Raw genomic sequence first — 27721 nt, forward strand, 5'->3', positions numbered from 1 at the left:
TCAATCTGAGAAAATCTTAAATTATAATAGCATTTCCGTATTTACTAAAAGCATGATGAGACATAATTCAACCTCAATCTTTTAGCAGTGTTTTATTTCAAATATGAATTTACCCATATTGCTTGTTAGGTAATGAATAGGCTGAGGTGAGAACAAAATGCTACTGTATCTTACATGTATAAGTATTTAAATTCCTCTGGGACAGGCTTCCTGTCACCTAGTAAAAGGGAGAGGTTGAGGCAACCTCACTAAGTCCACACTTGGGAGGCTCAGGGAGCCTGAAAACAAGTGAGCATGGTGGTGGTCAAAGCAGAGAAGAGAGTCTGGTCTCTCTAAAGAAAAGATAGGTGCTCTGCTGCTTGTGCTGGCAAAGAACACGGTAATTTTCCAAGGCAAAATTGCTTGTTTATACTTTGGTAAGAGTCAGTGGGTGCACACCTCTTGTTATTAGAGGAAGAAGACTGAAGAGGTTGGTTTGACACCAGACTTTGCATTCTTCTTCCAAAGGATGAAGGGATTGGGCTGCCAGTACTGTGGTGTGTGGCTGTACAAGGATGAATTTCACCAGGTAATACATGGCGTTCTTTGTACAAAATTTCACAGAAGATAGAAGTGCATAATCTCTTTTCATGTTTTGGCAAGACCCAAAAATATGCCACTCTCAGACTTTTACGGGTGTAATACTGTAACACTGCTGTGTGGCACTGGAAGTGTGCATGTGGTATATTTGTCTGTTTGAAGGCTGGGTGGTGTAGGCTGTTGTTCTTGGGGACACCTTGCAACACTAAAGTTTTAGACAATTTTATGGTAATTTCTATTACTTTTGGCAAGCTTTAATGAGAGCAAATACTCCATTCCAAGAGTACAAATATTCTTGCTTTTCATATAAAAATCTTTAGCTTAAAATACATGTGTCTATTTTTATAAGTTCTGAAATTAAACGGTCCCAGGGGAAGGCGCTGCTCTTCTGTTATTAGCCTTCCAGAGGTGAATTTGTCCTCAGAGTGAAGGAAGAAAGTTGCTTTAGCACTGTCAGATATCTAATTAATCCCTCAGTAAATAAGGCATTCTGTAATTAAATAACCGAGATGTGCAATCAGTTCTAACACAAAATGCTTTGCATATTAATATATTACAATCGAGGAGCCGTACGAGGCTTGGTTTTGGTTATGAAGTGGTTTTAATAGACTTTTAAAATTATGGAGAACTCATTGCAGGCAAAACAGTGAGGGGTTTTTTGGCAAAACTCAGCTAAGTGGGACCTGCGAGCTAAAGATTTGAATAGACATTCAAAAAATTAGTTTTCAATAGGGAAAGCAGCACAGTTTCAAGCAGTGGATTGTTGTAAATATGTGAAAGGGACTGAAAAACGGACTTGTGAAATGTTAACAGAGCAGCTGCTGGGGAGCCAATATTAGCGCCTCGGGGAGATAAAAGTTTTCTCCAAAATCAGTTCAGCACTTGCGACTTCGTGCTCTGAAGACCGCAAGAACCAGAAGCAAGGCGGATCAGTTATAATCTGCAATTAATTAATTAGCCTGCGGGGTGGTCCGACCTGCTTGTGTGAGCCACTCGGAGTTATAAACACAGGCTTGAAACCGCGAACCGTACCAGATACCCTTTCGCTGAGGAAAAACAACGGGACGCGAAGGAATTTAACAGAGCCCCGCTCACCTGGAGGCGCCGCCGGTCCACCCCATTGGCTGCCTTTCGCTCCGCCCCCGGCGCCTCATTGGCTGCCCCGCCTCCCCCCGCCCACTCACGCGCGGCCGGTCCCGTCCGGCACCTGGAAGGGCGCGAGGAGTGACTCCCACCGCCTCCGCCGCACGCGCCGCCCGCGCTCATTGGCGGCAGGGCCGGCGTGCTGCGCCCGCCCATTGGCCGTTGGGGCGGCCGGCTGTGCCCCGATTGGCCGGCGGGCGGGGGCGGGGCGCGCCCCGCCGGGAGCCGAGCGGTGTGTTTGGGCTGCAGAGTTGCCGGCGGAGCGGGATTGGTGTCGGGAGCTGCTGCTCCCGCCGCTGCAATCGGCAGCGCGTCCCGGGGAACGGCGCTCGGCGCCTTCGCCCCCCCCGCGGGGAGCGGGCGCGTGATGGCTGCCTCGGGCGGGATGCGGCGCGCCGCGCTGGGCTGAGTGGGGCGAGCCGCGGCCGCCCGGCAGGACCATGCCGTCCGGGAGGGAGCCGGGCGCCCCTCGGCTGCGGGATCCGAGCGGGGCGGCCGCCCCGGCAGCGCTCGGCAGCGCCTGAGCCCACGTCGCGCCGTCCCCGCGACCCGCCATGGACGAGCGCTCCAACAGGTGGCTGCTGCCGCCGCTGCTGGCGCTGCTCTTCCTGCTCATCGTCTACCAGTACGTGTCGCCCGCCTGCCCCGGCGCCGCCTGCCCCCGCCGCCCGGCGGCCTCGGCCGCCCGCCGCGGGGGGGGCCCGGCGGAGCGGGAGGAGGAGGAGGAGGCGGCGGCGCTGCCACGGCTGGCGGCCAAGTTCCCTTTCGCACGGGGAGAGCTGTGCCGGCGGGTGCGGTTCGACATGCGGGGCCGCGACGTGATCGTCTTCCTCCACATCCAGAAGACGGGCGGCACCACCTTCGGGCGGCACCTGGTGCGCAACATCCACCTGGAACAGCCCTGTTACTGCCGGGCCGGGCAGAAGAAGTGCGCCTGCCACCGCCCGGGCGGCGACAAGGACACCTGGCTCTTCTCCCGCTTCTCCACCGGCTGGAGCTGCGGGCTGCACGCCGACTGGACCGAGCTCACCAGCTGCGTGCCCGCCGCCATGGAGCGCCGCGGATGCGCCGGTAACCGCACCCTCAGGTCAGTGTCTGATTTCCAGGTGCTCGAAATCGCATCCCGCCTTTCCAAGTGCCCTGGGAAGGTGCCCTGGGAAGGTGCCCTGTCAGCGGGTCCCGCTTCCCGGCTGTCGGGCGAGAATTGTCCGCCGCCTTTGTCATTCAGAAGCAAACGGTGGGGAGACGAAGGCTTATGTTTTGGCGAAGGTTCTAGTTTGGGGTTTGGGTTGTTGCCCTCTCTGTGTGTTACCTGTCGTGCTTTCGCTTCGCCTCAGATTTGTGCGGACTCCACGTAGCGCGAGTGCATCTGCCTGTTGTACAGATCAGCGAAAGAAAAACTCCCCTCGTTTTCCTGCAAGTTTTTCCTGTCTATTTGTCCTTTAGAAAGTTGTTTTAAACAAAACGCTACACTCTTCTGCAGTAAGTAGAGTGCCTCTGCAGAATCTGATAGATCTTTGCAGCTGCTGAATCATGTAACTAGGGTAGTTTGAAGTACCCAGAAGCCCTTAAATTCTTCTTTCCCTCGTGTTTCTTGTTGGTAGATAGGCTGGTTATCTGTTTCCCGCGGTGTACTGACCGCTCGCAGTACGGGCAAGCTCAAAGTAAGGAGACCATGTGTGCCAGGCTCTGTGCAGGGAACGCAGTCCTAGCAAAAATCTCACTGTTAGTGCCCTTCGATGATATAAAGGCACTGAAAAACGGAATTTTGTGTGCATGCTACCTCTCTCCATATTATATTGTTTTTGTTGAGTCTTGTGAAAGGTCTTGTCTGTTTTAAACGTGGAAAAACTTCAGATGGGTGATTCTTCTATATAAGAGATAGTTCTACGGAATTCAGTAAGTTTTGGTCTTTGTTCTGATTTATTTGCAATTCAGTCATATTTTTCAGGCTAGTATTAGATCCTGTCTTTATTTGTATGATAGATTTTGAACATGTGTATTAAGGAGTTATGAGCTGAATTTGCTCTTAAACCTCTGCACTTTAATAATTGTAACTTCAACATCTATAAAATATTTAGGAAAATATAGGAAAAATACCTTTTTAAAAAGTAAGAAGGTACTTATGTTCTTTCATTTTAGTATCCATCTTGATTTTACAAGTCCACAAACTTTAAATCTTCAGTAGAACAGCTCACACATTGTGTTTTGTATCTTGTAATTTAAATACATGTACAGTCCATGAAATACATGGACACATTTTTACAGGGCTTATTCATCGAGACGGTAGAGTTGATTATTGTTGTTGAAAAATTTGAAGATTATTTGATGTGACTATCAAAGGCCCTCCCATACTGCAAAGCTAGTCACATTTGGAAAGACTTCAGTCAGGATAATTTGAATTTATTGTGGATGGTTGTGGACTTGGACTGTACTTGCAAAATACTGTTAAGGTAATTCATACATTTTTATGGGAGACAAATTTAGCTGAAGATGAAGTGTATGTGTTTGTGTGCTGATGGAAGAGAAATGCTGTGAATGCCTTTAAGGACAAAATAACTTTTTGGTAGCTGTACGGGTTTAAGGAATATTCAGGAAACTTGTAATGTAAACCAGGGAGGGGGGGAGGAAGAGTAATGCTTGTAAAAATGCTTGAAAACACATAATCTGTCACTAAAGTCCACTTCTTTTTTCTCGTGACAAATATTAGGCGATAAACAATTTAGTGCTGAATTCAATTGCAAAGATTACACACGGGCATAAAATCAGAGTAGTGGTTTCAATACTATTAAATAAAAACATGACTGTATTAAGTAAATTTAAAAGTTAGAGTTGAACTACACAGCAGGTCGTACTAGTTATTCAGGGGATAATTAGTAATTAATTTGATTTAAGAAAGACACGTAGTGATGCTTCGCCACTATAGGTGAATAGTGTTTTCTTAATTTTTTTTGGTTAGTGTTTTTTGTTTAGTTTGTTTAGTTAGTGAATGATTTGGTTAGTGTAGCATTGCGCTTCTTGATTTCTCTTTACTTATGTGAGGAAAGTGCTCTGAATAATAATTTGTTTCATTGTTCTAATACTTGTTTGTTCCTATAATATATCCTGTACTAGGCAGACGCCTTTACAATTTCCCCTTTGTTTCCTCATTATGATCGTGCAGCTTGAATTCAACTTTTCAAGGAGCTGTAAAAGGAATCAAATAGCCCTGAAGTATGGATTGTCTTTGCTGTCAATGTCTTTGCTTCTGGTGAAGTTGGAATCAAGCCCAAACTACTTTGCTGTACTATTAGAGGCATGCATCTAAGTCTTTTTTAAATGTCTGAATGGTGAATTGAGGAGACTGTATGCCTAAAATAGGCAAGAAACTAGCATATGAGTCTAACATAAAGCATACTGATTATTTTTAAGTCATTCTTTAAAGCTTCTGAATGTATTTGAGACATTACACTTCCTTGAATAGCTCAGCTTTTCTCCTCTCCCTTCCAGCTATGGTGTCAGAAGAGTAGGCTAGATTGGTTAAATACCTGAAAATGGATTTTATTTGTGGCTAGTGGGACAAATCGTTTTATGAATTTGGTACCAATGTGTTTGATTTTTTTGTGCCATGTATTTGATGCAGTGAAGATGTTAAGTGTATTTTAGAACTTTGTTTGTTTCTCCACATAGCAAGTGTTAGTATATTCTGTTCTTTCAGATCTCTGTATATGTGGTCTGTCTTTTATTACATAGAGGGAATAGGAAATTTATAGTGTATGTGTCCTCATTCTGAAAATTTGTTTCTGAGGTGGCTAGTAATATTATAAGTTAGATTAATTCCTATCTTTTAACACAGGTCTTCAGAAGATTTCATGATAAAGCTATTATTAGAATTCATGGAGGAAGGGGCTAGCTGGTAGGGAAAGGAAGGAGTGGATAATGGTCCTAAAGGTTCTGGAAGATATGTGAAGCACAACCTCTCCTCACCCTGGGTCTTTGTCTTTCATGGACAGTGTGTTTAAAGGTGTTTTACTTCTTAAATCTCGTTAGGCTTTTGAAGAGAATTTGTCTTAGTTTTTCCTGTTGCTAATGTTGGAGTTTTGAAGTCTCAGGACCCAAGCAGGAACATGGGGCAGAAACTGCTGCTGTGCCTCAAAAATTTGAACTTCTCGAAGCCCATGTGCCAGCGTCGACTTTTTATGTGACTTAATGGTATGGTGTGACTTGTCCCAGCTTAGGCACTTCAATATGAAAAGTTGGCTCTTGTCAGTGTATTGAATGCTATTGTGAAGTTGTAGAACTATCTTTTTTGTTTAAAAGCAAAGTAATTCTTTTGAATGACATTACTTCAAAAAATTACCAAACCAAACCAACAACCGTAGACTTTACTTCTTCAAAAATTTGCATATGTTTTCATTTTCAGCATGTTAAATGTTCTGCTGAAATACCTACTTAAGTGTTTACAGGGCCAGGCTATTAGTTTTTCATACTAATGGGTAGCTTTCACTTTTATGAAAGTTGCTGTCTGGATAGTGATGATATTGAGAAGGGTATGCAGCTGATGCAGTTTTAAATTAATTTTTAGTGTAGTTTTTAGATCAACATTGCAAATATTTAATATTATCAAAGCAGTGGGACTCTTCCCATGTAGATGCAGTTACATCCATATGGAAGTTATTGCATCAGTGGCATAGTCCATCCCCTCCCTATTCCTTGCCATTTAACAGAATGGCTGTTAGAGCAGAAAGTAACTGAGACTGGCATGGAATCCTTTTTGGTTTTGTTTTTTTTTCCCCCTATTTTTAAAAAACAGTCTGTTGTGTATTTGCTTTGCCCTCCCCTCTCTGGAAGTCACTGAAGTTCGTGATTCTCGTGTTCAGCTCAACCTCCGGAACTTGTCTTTCCTTCAGCGGTGCCAAGAAGCTGAGACTGTGGAGTCTTAGCCAGCATTGCTTGAGGAAAGAAAGGGAACAGAAATGTTGTTAAGACGTCTAACCTGGGATGCAAGGGAAGAGTTAGTGTCAATTCTGAGTGAGTGACATTAGGCTGCCTCTGTAGACAGTGGGGAGAAACAGAATTATGGAGGCAGTCCTTTGGAGGGTCTAAGACATGTCTGAGACCTGCTGAATTGTCTTCTAGAGGGGCAGTTCTTCCATTCACTGGCAGCAAGGAAAGACTAAAATTGTGAATTGGGACTTGATGTCTAAAACTAGATGAGAAGAGTTCCGCATCTAATATTGCAGAGACATTGTCCAAAATGATTGTCTGCCTCTGTTAGGTTACCTGGTAAAACTTGGTGTGTGAGGTAGGGCTTGCTTTGCCTCTCTGATCTATGTATGAGGGATTGAGAGGAGTCCTGATCAAGGCACATTTTCTCCCTTGCTGATGTACCTGCAATATAATTAATAATTATTCATTATTATTTATTACAAGTTTGATTAAACTAGGAAGGCAATCTTTTAAACACTTGAAAGAACACTGTATTGAAAGTGTTGTCTAATTTTCTGATATGAAACAGTGAAATCACTCGAATTGTGTAAACCCCATAAGCTTTATCGTCAATGCAGTTTAGTCTTCAAAACTATTGATTTTCATTAATTTGCTTCCATTATACTCCCCATTTCCTTGTGTCTGTTTAACTTACTGTGTGCTCCATTATTCTTTGGAAGTGTAAATCAACAGTAAACCCATGAGTTATGGAATGAAGAGAGTTGAATAGAAACTGTCAGTAGGATTTCTTTTTCTTCTTATGCAGTCCTTTATTTGACTATTGAGTATTTTTAAACCTCTAGCAATAGCAGAGCATAATATGGACTCTAATCTTTGCAGCTGTGATAACTATGATCATCACAAAAATGTAAGAGTGCTAATTGAAAATTAGGATTAGGCTGAAGTTAGTGGGGAGAAGAGAATAAAATGTCATAAATGCTTAAGCCGAAAAAAGCACAAATTCTCTACTTTACCTTAGTATCTTCTAATGAAATGAATGTTGGAGCCAGTAAACTCTATAGAATTTATTTTTATTAATATAAGGAACAACAAGGATTAAACAATTTCCTGTGGTCCTGCTACTGACTGTGGGGATTTTTTCTTCCTTAACTGTCTCCAGTGCTGGATGCTTTAAAAGAATAGTGGTAATCTGCTCAAGGGTTTCATTGTCCTTACAATTGGGAAGTGGTGTTGCTTCCCTCAAGTGCTCAGTGTGAGTCTTGTTAACTTCAATTTTAAACCCATTGCATCTTCTGTCTTTTGAGAAACTGGGAACAAATCGATCTCCTTTTCTCTTCAGTAGCCTCATTGATACTTTGGTTCTTAGGAAGTCCCTTTTCAAACTTCCCTGCTTAAATAGTAACCAAATTCAGTTCACTATATCGTGGGCCATTCTTTGTGTTCCTCCTCTTTGAGTTTGTGTCAGTTGTTTTCTTGAAAAGTGATGCTCCGTTGGGAGTACAGTACCAAGTGGACCAAAAAAGGTTATTTTGCTTATTCTTAAAGTTGTGTTTGTGCCTGTACACTTCACTGATGTTTGCCATTTTGCAACTGCCTGACATTGACTGTCAGCTTGGGATTTAGACATTATTAATTTTCTTTAAAGACTACTACGTATATTTCCATTGCCCAATGTATTTCATTCGTCTTCTGTCAATGCCTTTAATTTGCAAAATCGATTTAATTTTTTTATCCTTCCTAGCTTTTCATCAATTGGCATATTTAATAAATGCGTTTTGTATTCAGCATCCACACTGTTGATGCATACATTGAATAGAATGAAATCTCTTTGTAATAAACTTTTTGTTTAATATATCTCTCAGAATTGCTTTCCAGGGAGTTCTGCCCCTGCCACATGATTTTTTTTTTCTAGGCTGTGTTTTTCTGGCTTATGTTACTAATTGGAGATGTTTTCCAAAGTCATAATTATTTTTGAAAAGCATTTAATTTTTCATGTTCCTATTTGAAGTCAATTACTGTATTTTAGAGGGAAATTAGACTGATTTCATCCAAGTTGAGACAGTAACATTGTCTGCTAGTCTTTTCTTCTATGCATTGAAAGACAACTTCTCTAGAACTTGTGGCAACAACTAGCTACTCTCCTTAACTACTGTTTGCACTGTGTCACCTGTGAGGTTTCTCTTGCCCAGAGTAGCAGACAAAATGATTGCTATGCACAGAACTTTTCAGCATCAGAATTGTCACAGCTCTGGAAAACTTTTCACCCAAAGATAAATCTTGTCTTCAGACTTTTGAAGCTATTGCAGTAAATCTCACCAGGTTACCTACAAAAATGACTAGAACTCATGTTTGCTGTTAATTGCTAGTAATGTTAAAACAGTGGTCAGCATTGTTTCAATCAGAAATGGATTGTTCTTATTCGCTCATCATTGTAATTTACAAGTAACTGTGAAACTGAGTAAGTTTTGAGTCAGAGAGGTGCATGTTATGAAAATGATTACCTGAGCAGCAGTTCTTCTAGTTATTTGGAGGAGAATTTAGAAAATTTGGCTGCTTCTGGTATTTCATTCTGGAAAATAGACTGTCTAATAAGATTTTCTGTAAAATGGAGGAGCTATTCTCTTCTTTATGCAGGAGCCAGACAGAGAAATCCTGGGGGAGAAAAAAGAGTGGAAGTGTCAGGAGTATCCCCTAAGACTGTACAGTGCTATAAGACATAGCAGCTGTCATAACTTTCTCATGTTATTAAGATGCTTTTTAATTTATGTTAACTAGCTGCCTAATTTAGAATCATTTCCAATCCTCTTGAGTAGGATATTGCTTAAATTCTTACATAGCATTAGGGTATATATCGATTTGAGGTGTGTTACAGTCCGGTTAGTGGCTGCAACAAGATTCTTTAAATGGATGCTACGAAGACGAGATTAAGGCACTAAATCCAAATGTTAAAGTCTCAAACAGAAAATGAACTTTATTTTTATCAATAAGTAAATGATAAAAACGAAGGGGGAAGAAGAAGGGGGAGAAATAAGGAAAGGGAAAAGCTACAAAATTAAATTACAAAAGGATTGCCACCACCGGTGAGGGAAGAAATCGGGTGCATACAACCTCAGGCAGTCAGCAGGACGACCATCGAATGGAGGCAAGTGGTGAGCAGGGTGGATGGGTAGGCGGGATGGCGGCAGGCAGTCGAGATGGACAAAAGCAGCCGTAGAGGTCAGCAGCCAACACTGGACCCTGAGTTGAACCCGACCAAGCTGAAGGCAAGTGGAAGAGGTGGAACGGAGGCAGGCGAGATGGAGTCAGGCGCGATGGAGCGAGGAGTGGGGCCAAGACCGGAGCAGACTGGAACACTGGAACCTGTTGGACTGGATCTTGAACACCATGTGTCCTGGGCCCAAACAGAACTGAACTCCGGCTGTCTTGGACCCCCCAAGACAAAAGACTACCAACAAAAAAACTCTCTACTGGCGACGCTGGGCACAGTCTTAAATACCCCACGGTCGATGCCCATTGGCTGGCTTGCCTCCAGGCTGACTCTTCCACGCTGCCGATTGGTTCGACCGTTGGTATCTGGGCAGGCTGGCTCTGCTGAGACGGGAAAATGTAACTTTTCTCTGCTGTAGACTCTCCAGGGGGGCTGGCAAGTAGTCTAAAAATGTCTTCTCAAGACAATGAAGACAGCCCTGCCAGGAGTTAAAGACAGAGTCTGCCATTTTGTTCACCAAACTGGTCAGTGTGAAAACAACAAGAGTAAGAGATGAAACCGTCTCTTACAAGGTGGAATGGGAAAAATTACTGTGCGAGTGGAAAAACATGCTATGTAATGCCATTACACTGATAGAGATGAAATCTGTAGACCCAGCCAATGGCAAAAATAGGGATAAAATTGTAAGCTTACTCATGGGTTATTTTTTTAGAATTCTTTGTGGAGAAGGAATAAATCTCTGCCAGCTCAGCTCTAGTGATCACAGAGAAGCTGAATGGAAAGCGTAGAGATCTGGTTGAAATGAGTGATTTCTCCCTTCAGGTGTGTTGACAGTTTTCATGTGTTACTTTCTAAGTCAGCGAGAGTAAAGTATTTCCTCCCAGAGTTTGGTGCAGCCATGAAAGTAAATTGAGCTTATATATAATGTAAGGACTCTGCTGCTGTTAGTGCAGAATGAGACCTGATGAAAGCAAGGGAAAGCCTGTATTCTTTAATGTGTTTGATATTACATTCAGTTTGCTCCCTGTTCTCTGCAAGTATTTATAACCCAAACTTCTAATGCTACATTGGATGTCTTAATGTTCCCAGTTGCCTAAAAGGTAACTTAAAGTCCCTTCAAAGTTGTGTTACTGCTGAATATAGTTTTTCAAACACTGTGTAGGAGGCTGATTGTATGAATTAAGGGTGTAATTTGGACTGTCATTATGATACAATGATTCAGCCTTGAAACAACTAGTATTTTAGGAGGAAAAAAATTAGCAACAGAACTGTTTTGGGATTTGATTCAAGATGGCATGAATCTTCTTTCACGGCAAATTCTAGAGGAGGAAAATCAATAACTCTTGAAGTATTTGTGGTCTGTTACATGATCAGTGCTCAAGATCTTAATATGTATTGACTAAGAAAATATAAAATGTATTCTTGTAAGGATAGGACCTATTATCTTCAGTCTTTAAGGACTTTGGTGCAGTTGTGAAGTTTACTGTTAAGTGGCCTCATGTGTACTTCTGCAAAGATCTGGAGTTTGGCCCACAGCTTAAAGTCATCTAAGAAAAAGGAGGGAGGAGGATTGCCTTTTAGTTAATGGTTTAAACTTAATGTCTTAACCCTCATTTTTTTCTTTAAAAATTAGTAATCTGTTAGAAAATGGTTTATATAAAGGGGATTTCAGACAGAAGTGTTGCATTAATACAGTTCTGTGCCAGTCGTGAAAGTGACAGGGTCATGCAGGTTGAACTGTGGCTCTGAGTGTCTACAAACTGATAGAGATGCCAAACATACTGGCATAGTAGTGGGAGAACTTTGAATGCCATATGAAGAATAATTTTGGGATGGGGAAAGCAATGAGCAGATTCAACTTCAGTTTCCAAAGGATGGAACAAACCATATTCGTAATTGACTTGAGAGTATACTTCCCAGTTCTCTGAATTAACTTGATGTTGATGAAAGTCGGGCCTCATGCTTCCTGGTGATGAATGGGGGAGTAAGAGGAAATCATTTCCCCCAACCCGGTTAGTAGCTCCTGCCAGCATGGCCTGATACTTGATTAGCCTGCTTCACTTCCAAAGGGTTATTGTTGTCAGTTATTCAATACAGTGTCCACCAGGAACCCCAGATCTTTTTCTGCAGAGCTGTGTCCTAGCCACTCCATGCCCAGTCTGTCTTGTGTGTTCTTACTTTACCTCAGGTGCAAGTTTTTTCTTTTACTTGGAATCATGGAATCATACAATGGTTTGAGTTGCAAGATACATTAAAGATCATCTAGATCCAACCCCTCTGCCATGGGCAGGGACACCTTTCACTAGACCAGGTTGCTCAAAGCCTCACCCAACCTGGCCTCGAACACTTCCAGGGATGGGTGATCCACAGCTTTTCTGTCCCACCACTCTCACAGTAAACCACTTACCATGGTTGTTCTTCCTGAGTTTCCCATCAATGCAGTTCTCTTGCCTCTTGAAGTTGCTCAAAATAGAAGCACTGTTCTCTGGAGTGTTATCTCTTTCTCCAGTGTGGGGTTGCCCCTGAACCTGCTGAGACCAGACTCTGGCCCACCATTCAGGTAATTAATACAGACATTTAAACAGCACTGGCATCACTGCCAGAGTGACACTGCAAGTAATCAGCCACCAGCTGGATTTTGTATAGCATGCCAACACCTATTCCGTGTCTCACCAGTGTGCCTCAAATAAGTATGGCAAAGCCCTTACTGATGTCAATGCGAACAACATCCACTGCTCCAGGGAAATTTGCTCAATCACCTTTCTGGGAATGAAGATGAGACTCATCAGCCTGTAGCTCCTTGAATCCTTCTTGAAGGTAAGTGTGTGGTTTGCTTTTTATTTATGGAAAATGGGAAGAAAGATTACAGTGGAGAAGATGCTGCAGAATCAGAAGGTGCTGATGTAGATATTTTAACTGCTCCCTGTTCCTCAATTTAAGAATTCCTTGAGTAGGATCAGAAGCTATGATTATTAAATAAAGAATATATGCACTGATTTTCTTTCACTGTGAACATTACATTGATTTGTCAAAAGAAACAACTTATTACCAGCAATAACCTTTTTAATGTGCTATGATGCATCCACGACATCCAATGTAAAGTTGGCCTCAAGCGTGTGTTACAAATATGTTCCTTTGTACATATCTTATAAAACTGGGATGGTATGCTTCTCTGGTGCCAGGAAGGGTCTTATTAAACTGAGTTTGGTAGATAAAATAGAACTCAAAAAGCAATTCAATAAATAAGAGGCAATCATATTTGTCTTTTTAATTTTTTTTTTATTTCAGCATGTGTTGAGTCAACCATTTCTATTCAAATTATTTTTATCCAGAAAGCTAGCATTTTTATAATTTCCAAATTCATATTGCAGGCAGTGCTCTTCAGAGCTCTTTAATAACATTAGCACTGTAGATAGACGTTAAACTGTTCACAGTTAAATTATAGTGTAAAACTTTGTTGTGTGCTAACATGAGATAACTTCCCAGAGTTTGTAATGAAACAGTGTAACTGCTTTGCTGTTCTTTTTTCTATTTGAAAGTTGAGTTACTGGATTGAACTTTCAATATATCTAAGGTTCTATTGTGCAAGTCTCAAAGCTTCTGTATAAAATCTTCTGTAGGCAAAGACAGAATCCAGAAAAAAAGCAGCAAATATACAGGCAAAGAACTGGTGCTTATTCCTTTACATTTCTTGTAAGTGGACTGTAAATGCTTTAAAATGCCAAGCAGGAAAAATTCAGAAGATGAGATCTCAAATAATTAGTTTGTGTGTGTATATATTTTTTCTTTACTACTAAACATTTTGGTCTTGTGAAGGTTTAAAGTCCTCATTTTAAACTTTTGTCACAAGCTTCAGCTCAACTGTGGTAAAGCGGTCATGCCTTTTCGTCAAGCTTTTAAAGCCTGAAAATGCCCATTGAAATGGTTTCCTCCAAATAGAGAATTTAGCTGCCTAAATGAAAGGAGTAACTGAAATTATTCTTCCTAAATGGCCCAGGCCCTCTCTAACACATTACCTTCTACAGCAAAGTCTCCTGCATCTCTTGTCCAAAGCTGACAGGCCAACAACCATGGAAATCTATGTTGAGTTTTGCGGCACTGCCTCTGACTTGTGCAGGTTATTTTTTATCAGGGCATATCTCTTTTCATTTTTATTAAATTGCCAGATATCTGACAATAGGATAAAGAATACCATTGTGATATGGGTCAGTACCAGGTTTCTAAATGTCTGCTGGGCCTTGCTACAGAGCAATAGTAAAACTGATGGACTGTATCTGACTAAAGGATTGACTGGGTAGCTTAAGTGTGGCCACACAGAACTATGGCTTTGATTAGGAGAGCAGTGGGGATGATAGAATTTTAAAAGTTCTTGTTTCATGCTCTGCTACTTGTATTCTAGTCTATTATCAGGTAGTTTCTATGGAAATATTAAATAAACCCAAACAAAATACAAAAAATGAAATGAACTGGGAAGTATTCATAGCAAGAAGGTCATTGTAGTTGCATTGATGTTTTAAACAAAATTGCAAGTTGTGTATCATTTCAGGAAGTCAGCTTGGTACTATATAACTAGAGGATTTTCAATTTGTGCCATATATATGGATAACAGAAGAGCTTAAAAGTACACATGAAAAAAGAAAGTTTCTTTTTCACAATCACATTTTTTTTTCTGTAAAGATGCCTCCTGTTTCTTGTATTATTCAGGTTGCATCCTACACTTTTGATTTACCTTCTTGTCAGCCTGATATTACCCACTCTCCCACATTGCTGTCCTTGCTATCTTGCCAGCTCTTTTGCCTTTGTTTTACATGTTTTTCTAGTGTGACTCACATGGCCTTTGCAGTGTATCTGCTTGCTTTGCATACAGAATGAGCTGGTTAGAGTGGTGCTCATCTCTGCTTGGCATGTTTGGCAGCTGCAGGCTTGAATCATTCAGCTCTTGAGCTTGTCTGCCCTGCTGAAGTTTGAAGGGGCTTTTAACTGTTTGGCTTTGCAAGAGCTAGCAGAATTGACCTGTTTCATCTATCCTAAATTCTTTGTTTTATTGTTCCTTCTGTTCCTAGTGGTACACAGAAACCAATAAGGAAAAATAATTGCTCTTTTCCCCCTACCTGAAAAGACAGGGGACAGAAAAGATGCATTTCTGTGTAACTATGTGTTTCTGTCTGTTCCCTTAAGCTGCTGCTCAGAGGGCTTTTATAATTGCTTCCCTTGGATTTGTGTTCAGTTTCTCCCAGGATAAAGTATTAAATGATTGCAAGTTGTCTCAATAACATATGCCTCAATCTTTTACTTTTATAATGTCTTGGAGAAGAAAGTATTTGAGATTAGTGTTGACAGAAAAATTTCCTGTTTTACCATTAGCTGTTGGACAGCAGTACTGAATCCCAGCTCTGCAGTGTGGGCCCCCAGTTTCATCCTGAGGCAAGGAGAACTCGAGTCCTTCCCAGCAGGTGGAGGAAGGTAGATAGGTCCTGGCTTTGTCCTCCTGCCACAGAGGCAAAGGAGAAGGTGGTTAGCGCTTCTGGAACCTGAGGAGGAAAAGTGATGGTTTGATGGGACTAGAAATACATGAAGTAAAGAGGAGAACTTGTGTACAAGTAGAGAGGGAGATACCCCTGGGGTACACAGAAGAAAAAGTGATCTCATCATAGAAGCAATAAGCAAGGAAAACCAAATAGAACATCTGTTTCATCAAGACACAGGAATGCACATAGCTCTGTCAAGCCAATTTTTAGCAGGTGTTTGGCTCTGCAGTGGCTTGTTCAATTTCACTAGTCAAATTTTAATTTCTTTTAATTTTTTGAGAGCTAGTTTAAAGAAGTTAGCTTTGCTTTCGTGTTATCTTTTAATAGAGATTTGTTTGCTTTCTACTTCTTGAATTCACATTTAGTATCTGAATTCTAATTTTTTTTCTCTGTAATTGTGGGTTAGAAATTAAGAGAAATGGCAGCTCATGAAAAATGATAAACACATAATTCTAAGACCTAGAGCCCCATGAGCAATGTGGTGTCTAAATGCGCACAAGCTGACTTTATTATGTGGTTGTTCTCTTCCCCTTCGTTCTCTTTGGGGCCTTTCATTCTCTTCTAGCCTCCTAGTTGTATTACTCCCTGGTCAGCCTGCTGCCTGCATGGTAGTGGCAGTGGCTGCAGCAGTGATTGATGTGGGGACCAAATTGCTAGACACGGTTAGTGAGTATTTCATGGAGCAGTCAGTCCGCAAACCTGAAGAGGGAGAAGCAGTTTTGTATGTGGTTCTGGCTGTTGTGTGCAGAATCTGGTTCAAAGTGTTACTGTTGTTCTGTAAAATACATTTACATCTCTTAAAGGATTGTCTGCCTCTGTCTCTGAAAATCACCTGCTTTGAGGTTTGTTTTTTTTTTTGTTAGAGAAAACAATTTAAAATTATAATGTGTATTGAAGACAATTTATAAAATTAAAATCCTTGCAAGATGCATGGAAACTACTTGAAAATGCCGTAAGGCAGTCTTGGAGAAAATGCAGGCCCTTATTGAAGATAGTAAGTCCAAAAAGGAACTGGTGTGGCATAGCTAAACAGCAGGGTAAGAGATGGTTACACAGAGTAGTTTTCACTATTTTTTTAAAAGTTCAAGTTTTGTCTGCAAGAGCAAAATACAAAGGTTCATAAATTCTGGCAGGATAAGGGAAGAATGCAGTACAGCTAAGAAAGAAGTCTGAGGACCAATTTGCAGGAGTGTAAAATTAATCTTTTTGAAATGTGCTGTGAACAAGAAGCCTGTTAGAGAGTGCATAGGGCTAATAGGTGATCTCTCCTTCTATCCCCTGGAAATAAAGCTCTATCAAAAAAGAAGCTGTTGTTTTACCTCTCATATCTGTGTTCATTTTTAAGCTCTGAAGAAGTTCTGAACTGAAACTTTTCATTATGGAGGATATATTAAAGGATCTCTCTTGAAATTGAAGTGTTGGTAGAAGCAATTATGGAACAAATTTAAAAAAAAAAGAGGGGGGGAATGGCATAAACTAGATGGTATTTATAGCTGCCAGTTGCCAGAACTAGATGGTATTGAAAAGAGCTCAGGAATTCAACCACCAAACTACTAAATGTGGATGTGACCTCCTGCTTAAAACTTGGACGATTTGAAAGTAATTTTTAAAACCCCATACTACTTAGCAATAAGCTTAACATCTGCAGTGGGAAAACTAGGAGAAACTATTAGAGGAAATAGAATTAGTGGATACTTGCCTACTACAGCACAGTGGAGGTCCATGTGGCTTTTGCAATAGAAAATCATGCCTGAATTATGTTTAGGATCTGGGAAGGAGTCAAAAAACATGTCTGCAAAGGAAGTTAGGTAATCATAGTCTGTTTCAGATAAAAGCAACAACTATATTTATCTTTGTGTGTTTTTTTCCAATCTCAAACCTTTTCCTGGTCATAATTTTAGGAAAGGATTCCAAATGAAGAGCTAAAAATTTATTCTTAGATCTTATGATATGCCTTTTTTCTGCATCGCTTCAGTTGCAGTCTTCTAGATCTGAAATTCTGCTGTGGGAAGAATCTCTTGAATGTGAAATTCAGGAGCATTATCTTGTTATTGAAAAACTATTAGAGCGAGCTTGGCCTTTTTCTTCTGTTTTATTCAGAACAGAATAATGACCTTTTCCAACAATATAGTGCTCTCAATTACTGTTGATGCTTATGTGATCGTGTTGCAAAGATGTGACTGAAAATTGTGCAGAAGTTCATACTGTAAACTAACTAGCTTTATCTGCTGCTCATGCAGCAATGGTGGTAAGCCAAGGGTCTCAGTGGGGCTTTGCAGTGTGGTGCTTAGACTGGTTGTAAATAGTGGTTGTTTTCTCTCTGAGCTGTGTTGTTAGCCCTACTGCTGTAACTTTAACTCTTTTCTTGTTATTGTTGGTTGGGTTTTTGTTTTTTCTTGTATTGCTGGTGATGAGGCTTTAATTAGGTGTTTGTAGTATACTGAAACCAGGATGTTAGACTTGATAGTCCAAAACCCAAGTGAAATTCACTCTTAAAAAATTGAACCATAGGATGACACGTCAACAGTTCACACAGTGGTTCCTTTCAAAAAATCACACGCATTCATAAAAAGGAGATGATTTTGATTACTGGTTGATTTGTTTACTTTCTTGTTTATGTATTCCTTGTGATTTGGAGTAGTGGGTTAGATGTGGAAAAAGGTGGTAAATTTAGTTGGAGACGTTGATAGTCAGAAATACGTGGGTTAGGAGAAAAATAGTTAAGGATAACAGCATAGGTGGAAATATGGAAAACTTCAAATCAGGAATTCTGATTTTGACATGGGAGTTAAGGACTTCGAAGAAATGGAAGTGGTCAGTATATCTGAAGTTCATTTCATGAACACACTTGAGATGGAGTTTATTTGAACATACTCGAGATGAAGTTTATGGAGTGGTCAAGAAAGATGTATGAGTAGTTAAATGGATGAATTAATTTTTTTTTTTAATGTAGACTGTTTTTTCTCTCTTATTTGGGATGAAAATAGAAGGTTTTATAGGCACCATGAATGAGGAAGCTTACTTCTTGGCTGCAGCAACTTTGCTATATCAATAGCAAGTTCCCTACCCTGTGACAATTTGTAATTGATGTGGAATTTAACTGGTATAATATAATTTCATTTTCTCATAGGAACTGGGTCTGACGTTGAGGGTCTACATGTAAGGAAGCTGTGTGCTCCTTCCCTGCAAGATACTTCAAATGTCTCTCAAATATAGGATGAGCTGACATGACATCACTAACCATGCAATAGAGTGACTTTTTACTCACTAGCTCATAGCAAGTATGCTCTAGGGTTCTGTGTGGCCAGAGCAAGAAGCAGACAGGCAGAGAAAGTTCTTAAAGTTGACAGACTCCTGGTTTTGCTTAAAACCAGAATGTTTAGAGGACCCTTGTTTTAAGCATGGGTGAGGGAGGATTAGTGGAGGGAAAAAAAAGGACGTGGATGTGTTGCAACCTGATGTGGATTGCAGTGGTAGAATCAGAGCAGATGGAGATAGGGCTGTGGGTGTTTCTGAGAGACTGGGGCCTTTCAGAAGTGAAACTGAGTGGGGAGGAAAAACAGAAGGATATGTGTAGCTCAGTAGTGAAGTGGAATGGAGACTGCTGGAGGTTTTAAGAGGAGTTTTGAAAAGTGGCTACAACTTTTTATATATAGATTTTTTTTTTTAACCAGCAATTCAGTCCAAATTGAACTGCCATCCATAGAACACAGAGGTAGAGTAGAAGTCTATTGCTCTTCCCAGCTTTTAAAACTCAAAATAAGGTAGCCTAATATATTTTTCTTGTCTTCAGAAATAGCTCAAATCCTTGAACTCTTAGCAGTTGCCTATCCAAAACTTGTATTTTAAGACTCCTTGTAGGACAGTGCTCATTTTGAGAATCATTGATAGAGAAATGGTTTATAACAGAAGTGAAATCCTTGTAACTTTTCAGAATAAAATGCAGACTTTTGAGGCAAGGAGACAGCAAGTTTCTGCTTGTCCTAATTTTTTCATGCCTTTACAGGTACTTGGTTTGTCACATCAGTTTCAAGTTTCTTGGCCATGATTGCCCATATAGCACTCAAATTCAGACTTATGGAGACACTTGCACTGCAATAGATGGATTATAAATCCATTGAATCAAAATAATCATCATGGAATACAGTAAAATTTGTGTGAAATTTCTGTGAGCTGCATGTATATGCACCTTTTAATCCTTTCTATAATGCAAAGGCATTTTTGGCTTGATGAGATGTTGGTATGAAAAGTGCTTGCACATAAAAAGATGTGCTTAGATATATCTGCTATGGTAAATCCTTTTCAGCTGAAGTTCTGAATCTGCAAATTCTGACAGCTTTTTATTTAGTGGTAGAGCTGTTAGCACAGGTGTATATGGTAGTAGCTTAGAAATACTACCTGTGAGTTCTTAAATATGTATAAAGCAAAGAAATCCTGTACTTTCATTTGGCATTTTTAAGGTAAACCAGACTGGCTCTTGAAAGTGTAACTGTAAATCTTGGACTACAAGGCTTTTTAAAAAATGATGGATTTTTTTTTCATCAGAAATGTGGTCCAATCTCATAGGACCCTGAATCAAACTGTGCATTTAGGTGGAGTTACTTTCTATATGCATCCACATCTTTATTTTTATATTGAGCATAAAGACCAAACTTTTCGATCCCTGAAACTAAAGACAGTGTTAGAACACAACAACTCTGACCAGGATAAACCTGGGAAAATCTCAGAGTGAAGGAAAGTTAGTTACAGAGCTGGAAAACAAATTACTGCTTGCTTCACATGTCATTTGAGTGTGTTGGCTTTTCCTTAGTCCCTCTTTCAAACCCTGTTCGTTCTTCCCTCTCAGTGGTTGCCCAGCTTGAGACAATCTGCATTCTCTATCTGGAGATTTTTCCTCTGAGTCCCTGAGAAAATCTTCTTGTTCAGTCACTTTTTAAGGCTTGACTGTGATTCTGCTTTCTGAAGCTGTCAGGAGCACTGTCAGTCTTAGCTGCCCTGTAGCTGCCCTACTTGCCATCTGTCCCTGTCTGTCACATGTGTGCTTCTTTTCTGTATTTTTAATGGTTGAGTGCTCAGTGTTTAGAGAAGAAGTCTCCTTTCTTCTCCACCAGCTCATGTCCAAAAACTGCTGGTTTAGTCTTTGTCACATGACATTTTATGAATTTCAGAGAGTTTTATGGTGTACTGTAAAGTGTAACCTCATGAAGTAATGAGGCTATCAAATTATGTAAAGCATGAACATGAATTTGTATCTTTTTAGCATAATATTAAATGTGGGTTTGCCATGCTTCTGTTTTCTTATGTGCTTGCTCACAGATGCTTTTACTAAACCATTTATACTAGCTATACACAGGAAAATAGTGTTTGTTTATTCTTAGTGTTCCCTCACTGACTTCACATTCTTTACAGCTGCTGACTCTTTTTTTTTTTCTTCTTCTTTGTAACTTTTATCAGAGAAGTCAGGTGGTTTTTTTTCCAATTGTGTCAGCTCATTCCTTTGCAAATCTTATGTTCTTCCTATATATATGTGCATGTATTTTAGATAGAAGAGGTAAGAAATCTATTGTGGAGAAGAACTTGTTACAAAAAAAAGTCCTTAATATTTTGGAAGTGTGTAGAAAGAAATTTTAAGCTAGTGATGCCTCAATAATTTTTTTGTTTTTATTGAAAGTGGGTCAAGACTGATTTTGGCCCCGTTAAAATAAGAGCGGATTATTATTTTCTAGTGTAAAGATGACTGGCTACTCAGTGCAAAAAAGGGAGTGGGGTTAAAAGGCTAAGGTACTTCTCTACACCTGCTCTCCAGACACAGCTGTTAATAGTATTGTTTGGTGCTGAGTGTGTCTCCAGCTGAAGTGCCTGCAAAGGGAACAGCCAAGGAGGGGCAGATAGACAAGCAGCTCCACAACTGCGGTGATACTACAGGGCTTCTTTCTGTTTCCTAGGAATTCAGTTGAGAAATCCTTTGCTTTATTTCCTTTTTTCCACTGCAAGATATGTACTGCCATAATTAGTGACTGTTTTGGATGTAAATAACAATGACATAATGACACTATAAAATCTTTTTATTTTACATTAATAGAAGCAAATTTTGTACATGCAGCTGATGGTGTGAATGTCTAATGCTTCCACTGATTGCAACAACTGCTCTTCTCCTAAATTTTGTGAGCAATTGATCAAATAATTAACTGATACATTTAGTGGGTGTAAACTTAATTACATCATACCCTACTTACGCAAAAATTACATGCACGCTTTATTGTGGGATTTGAGGCCTCATTTTATTTAAACTTGAGAATTATTATATTCTCACAGATTAGCCTTGCTCTAGGTTATTTGATGTTCAGTTTTTAAGACAGACCTAGGCATCAGATTGCCTAGGTATTTTAACATAATTATTGTAGTGTAGATACTTGCTTTTGAGAGAATGGTTTTTCAATTCTGACAAGTCAAAAAAAATTAATTCTGATTGATGTGGAATTAAGGGTAATTTATGTTTGTAGATATGGGCGAATGAAATTTTGAAGTTCATCTGTTCTAATTTGGGAAATGCTAAATGTGTCTTTTTGTTATTGCCAAGCCTGTAGGCAAACTATTCCTCCAGCACACACACAGTGTTTTACTTACAATTGCATAAGTGTCCCTGGTGCATGCCTTGGCAATTCAGTCACATATGTTGTGCAGTCCTATCAAATAAAGTATCCTACTCTTGCATCTTGTGGCTATTGGATGAAAAGGAAGGGGAAATGGTTTCCTCAAAAGAGAGTGATTTCATTGATTTGTTTGTTTTTATTTTATTACTTCTTACAAGTAGCAGAGAATACAAATTTCCACAGTTGAATAAGATTTGAAGTCATGATGTCAGCACCATCCTTGTTTCAGTAGACGGAATGAATGCTTATCTACAGCTTCCCATATTCCTGTGTTGCTATTGAGAAATAGTAATAAATGGGGAGGTCAGGTCACTGAGCAATCTTAACTATTTTACTGCTTATTTTCACTGATCTCAATATTTCAGACTACTTGACTCAAATGTTTCATCTACAACGAATCATGCTAACTAAACTTAGAGTATGTTTATGCTGTGAAGATTCAGGGGCCACTCTTGAGATCTCCACAAGTGATACCAGTGATAGCAAACTTCTTCTTAAACGAAGAAACGTAGAAGTTTGCTGTTTCTTAGTTTCCTTGATACGATATGAGGTATTCTTACACTTCCTAATAGAAATGTTCATATAGTGATCCAGAATTAAATTGCCAATTAATCAAAATAACTTGCTTCTTTCAAGATAGGGTCTGTTTGTCCCTCTCTTCTTAAAAACCTCAGCTAACTACTTCAGAGATATTGCAGAACCATAGGCTTCAGATTGTTTGATAAGTCTTCCACTTTATCCTCTCAGCAGTATGACCGAAAATAACCAGCTAATATGACATTTACAGTTTTCAGGGGTGTTGAAATCACAAATTTACACAAATCTGTTTTTTAAGCTGTGTTGCTGAGGGGTTAGGTGGCAACTGGCAGTGTTGACTTGCTTTCAGTATTTCAGTAAAATGGCTGGTGGCTCAGACTTCTCTGACTTAGAGGTGATAGTAACAGCAAGACAGTCTTTATTGAATAAGGGTGTGCCATATGAGGGACCTGTGGTGTCAATTGCTACTGGTTAAAATCTATTGGAATTTTTCTTATCTGCAATTATGAGTGCTTCAAAATCTATCCAGAATGAAGTTTTTGTTAATATTGGCACAAAAATCTACTGCCCTCTCTCTAGCATGGAGATTTCCATAAGTGATACACGTGGTAAATGGTCAGGGAGCTTTGTTCATTTGCACTGGGAAGTAAGCATAATGGTATCTTGTTTGAGTGCTACTGATTGTTTCAGATTGTTTCTTTCAATATTTACTATAATAGTCCAGGTTTAAAATTTTTAAATCTACAATTGTAAAACATGAAACAGTGTTCTGCTAGAATGATGTAGCTGCAATGTATATTGTATAAACATGAAATGTTTTATACTTTTACAAAATTTTTCTATGTGAATCAGTGATTATTCATGGGAACATTTGTGAGCTACTGCTCACAGGTCTAGCTGATTTATAGTAGCAGTAATTATTTTCCTGTTGTAGAAAATTGTATAAAATATGTTTGATTTATTTTGTAAACTAGCTGTCAGATCACTTTTTTCTGTTCTCTGTGGCTGGACAGTATTTATGGAATAGAGCAGGAAATATATCAGTGCTGAGATATGAACTTTTCTGTAACTCTAAAAATTATAAAGAGCAAAGTACTGAATGGTTGTTTGTTGGTTGGTGTGGGATTTTTTTGTTTGTTTGGTTTTTGTTTCTGTTTTGTTTGTTTGTTTTAATAATGGAGGGTGAATTACTGTTAATGGCAGTTTACTCTTTTGACCACAAAGAACAGCATTACGGTTTGAAGAGCTAATAATTTTCAGTACAAGTGTTTCTAGAAATGAGCAGACATCTTCAGATTTGCACTGAGATCAGGAAAATTATTTTGTTGAAGATTGGAAGTGAGAGTGAATAGTTATGGCCTTAAAAGTCAATACTGATTTGCACAGTTCCTGTTATGTTTGGCCTTTTTTATTACTTATTTATCATTGTTTGCCATTACTAAGAAAACCAGCTTTATAATATATATGTGCTTGATGACTGTAAGCAGCAATTAGGATTTGGATTTGTAGGTTTAGAAGGTGTTATGTATTTTGTTTGTATGTGGAATTAATCTGGTATACTTGCTCACTGATAATAGTCTGTTATGCATAACTTTTTATAAGTGTGAAGGCAGTTGAGGGATTGAGAGAGGACAGCAGAATATACTTCAGGGGAAAACATAATCAATCACTTAACAAAAGAAAATAAACTAAATGATAGAAGCATCAAGCAAGGAAGAAAACCCTGCTGTATGAAATCAAAACCAAACTTGTAATAGCTTAAAGAATAGGGGAGTATAATACTGGAATTACTAGCTTTTTTCAAGTAACATTTTTTCAAAGTAACTAGAAATTGTGGGTGCCTAACTTCACACAGCGACTAACTTTCAGAGCCCAAGGCAGGAATCAGCTGTATATATGTTGTTGAGCAGCTTTCTTAAGCTTCTTTAAGATATTCCACCTAGTTGATACACTAGGCACTTCCAACTGGCTGGTAGGTGAGATGAAGATTTTTCTAGGCCTGCTCTACTTCAGACCAAAACCTGGAGATTGAGGTGGAGGGGGCTGTTATCTTAGGATGCCTGAAATAGAGCTGGTTGTCTGCATTTAAACTACTGTGTCTTATTTGACCTTGAATGTCTTCTAAGAATCACTAGATTGAGTAAAAGTGACTTTGAGTGCCCAGTTAACACACAGTCCAAGTCTACTTTTGAAGTCGTCTTAAATATTAACGGTAGCAGAAAAATAATTGTACTTCTATTCCATCCTCAAAAGTTTGACATAATGAATTTTCTAGGACTATATTAATTTGTTTCTACAAGGTGTATATTATTGATACCTGGTGATTTAAAGGTCACATTACACATCCAAGGTGCTATTGTGTTTTAAATGCTGATGTACCTGAGCACAGAATTCAGAATACCATGTCTTTTGTAGAACCTATAGTTAATTTGATTTAAAAAAAAAAGTTAATAACTTAAATAGTTTTTATGTATTTTGGAAAGGTTGAAATATGGTCAGAAGGGAAGAAACTGGCTAAGAGGCAATACTGAGTGTTTCAATATTTTGAAATCAGTTTCTTTTTTTATATCCTAAGTGCCTTACTCAGTAGAGGCAGCATCTGTCTCTGTGGAGAAACGCAGGCACATTTAGTTTAGTTTTGTACACATCTGTAAGTACATAAATGTTCCTCAGGCAAAATACTTGTTTTCCTTTAGTGCTTGATCGTTATGGTAGTGTGAATGTTTGCACATATAAATTAATTGAAGCCTAATGCATTCAAATGAGAACTCTTAATAAAATGGTTTTTTTTTTATAGGTAACATTTGAAGATTTTTAAAATGAAAGGATAAAATGTTAATAAAAATAGAGTGGAATAATACAATGCTCAGTATTTTTGATGTCTTCCACCTGCTTGTATAGTAATATAATGAATGATACGAGATGATTAAAGAATTTTCTAAATTCATTGTTCATCTATTTTGATGGTAGAAAAGCAACAGTGCTAATTATAAACATTATGTTAAATTGACATCAAACACTTAAGAAATCCTAGAATTTAGGTGATGAGCATGTTTTAAATGTAACCTTTTGTCCTCTTGTGTACAGGTAGCGTGATGCAAGCTCCAGTTGCATAATCATTCGTGCATTTCTTTCCCCCCTTAGTCCTCCCTCATTCAGTGAAGAGGGTAGATGATAGATGATACTCACTTCCAAAGACATTAATCAATATTTTATCTTAGACTGGTTGTTCATTTTGAACCTCAGGCGCTGTTTACTGTAGGCTATTAACTTCTTCATGTATTTATCTGTGGTGTTCATTGCTCTAATGTTTGTGTATCTCCCAAAAAAAAATTCAACACCCTTTTGAGGTCAAGATGATCTGGGATAGAATCACAGAACCATGAAATGGTTAGGGTTGGAAGGGACCTTCAGAGATCATCTAGTCCAACCCCCCTGCCATGGATAGGGTCACCTTCCACTAGATGAGGCTGTTCAAACCCTTACTCAACCTGGCCTTGAGTATTTCCAGGGATGGACCTTCCCACATCTCTGGACAGCCTTGTGCCACTTGTGGTGTCTTACCACCCTCATTACTTCATATCCAATATAAATCTACTCTCTCGTAGTTTAAAATTGTTAGCTCTTGTTCTGTTATTACTGTGTCACTACTGCTAATAAAAACCCTCTCTCCATCTTTCTTAGAAGCCCCCATTTAAGTTTGAAAGGCTGCAATAAGGTCTTCCTGGAGCCTTCTGTTCTCCAGGCTGAACAGCCCCAACTCTCTCAGCCTTTGCTCATAGAAGAGGTGCTCCAGTCCTCTGATCACCTTCATCGCTCCAGCAGATCCATGTTATGTTGAGAGGCCTGGAGCTGGATGCAGTACCCCAGGTGGGGTCTCAAAAGAGCAGAGCAGAGGGGAAAAGTCAACTCCCTCAACATGCCGGGCACATTTCTTTTTGTGCAGGCCAAGAGACAACTGGTTTTCTGGGCTGCAAGTGTACATTATTGGCTCATGTCCAGTTTTAATCTGCCAATATCTCCAAGTCCTCTGCAGGGCTGCTTACAATCCAATTGCAAGATTAAAGGGAAAAATACTGTGTTTTAGTATTTGACCCCTTACTTTGCAACTTCTGGCTTAGGTAGGCAGAGAATACTGTTTAATAAGCCGCCTGGAGAATTGCCAAATTTATCGCAGCATCTCTCTTTTAAAGATGCTGTTTTTGATTGCCTCTGTAGTTGCAGACCCACAGGAGAAAATTTAGTCTTTTACTCCAATTAAGCCACAAACAGACATAAAAGAAGAAAAGGTGGGTAAGGAAAAGAACTTATGAACAGGAAGGCAAGAGAAGTAAAATGCATCACATTGCTTGTTCAGGATCTCTTGCCCCATTCAACTCTGATTTATCCCTAGGGTGGATCTTTCATAATCAATGGCCAGGGCCAGGCTTCTCTGAAAATCATGGAAGATGTTCCTAAAGTATAGGTACACAGGGACTCAGATTTAGGTGTGTACAAGAAAACTTACAGGCAGAACTAAAATATTAGAAACCGTAATAAAACTTCTCATTGATTTTATATTTAACAAACTTCCTTTGTCCAGATTTTGTCCCTAGTCAGATCACTTCTTCCAGCACGCAGTTGGTAAAAAGTTGTCATGACCTCATTGTGCCAGTGTGCTTTGGCCTCTGTAGGTCTGGAGGCTACAGTTATGGCAGAAAAGATGTGAAGAGGCACGTATATATTGGCATTCCCCTCTCATATCAGTAGGGTGAGAAACCTTGATAGGTCAAGTTCTACGACTTTGTGGTTAGACAGAAGAATCGTTGGTCATGAGTTCAGTGCTGCAAGCAGTGCACCTTGTGATTTATTGACAGCTCTGCAGGGGGAGCTGATGCGACAGCCAGCAAAAAAAAAAAAAAAAAGAGCCCTGGCAAGCGAGAGTGTACTCGTGGGTACTTAGTTTCAATACATCTTTGTTTTAATTGACAATACCTGAAGATGCTGCTAAATCTTAGATGCCTTAGGGGACTATTAGAAGCTATCAACTCTGACTTCAAACTTTGACATGTTTGCATGAGTTCTCATAGGCAAATTCCTGACATCCTAATCATCTTCTAGGAAAGATCTCATTTCATTGCTGAAGGATTTCTAGTACAGGCAGA

At 39.6% G+C, this 27721-nt stretch overlaps 1 protein-coding gene across 1 annotated transcript in view; it reads left to right on the forward strand.

Annotated features, from left to right (window-relative positions):
- The first annotated feature begins 1969 nt into the window (after nucleotides 1-1969).
- The window catches only part of HS6ST3 (heparan sulfate 6-O-sulfotransferase 3), a 293361-nt gene continuing 267609 nt past the window's right edge, over nucleotides 1970-27721 (forward strand). Inside the window, exon 1 of the mRNA XM_064646029.1 lies at nucleotides 1970-2809. Within this exon, the coding sequence (XP_064502099.1) occupies nucleotides 2277-2809 (533 nt within the window). The 5' untranslated portion in view covers nucleotides 1970-2276. The remainder of the gene's footprint in view (nucleotides 2810-27721) is intronic.

This window comes from Pseudopipra pipra, chromosome 2 (assembly GCF_036250125.1).
Source record: "Pseudopipra pipra isolate bDixPip1 chromosome 2, bDixPip1.hap1, whole genome shotgun sequence".
Lineage (NCBI taxonomy): Eukaryota > Metazoa > Chordata > Aves > Passeriformes > Pipridae > Pseudopipra > Pseudopipra pipra.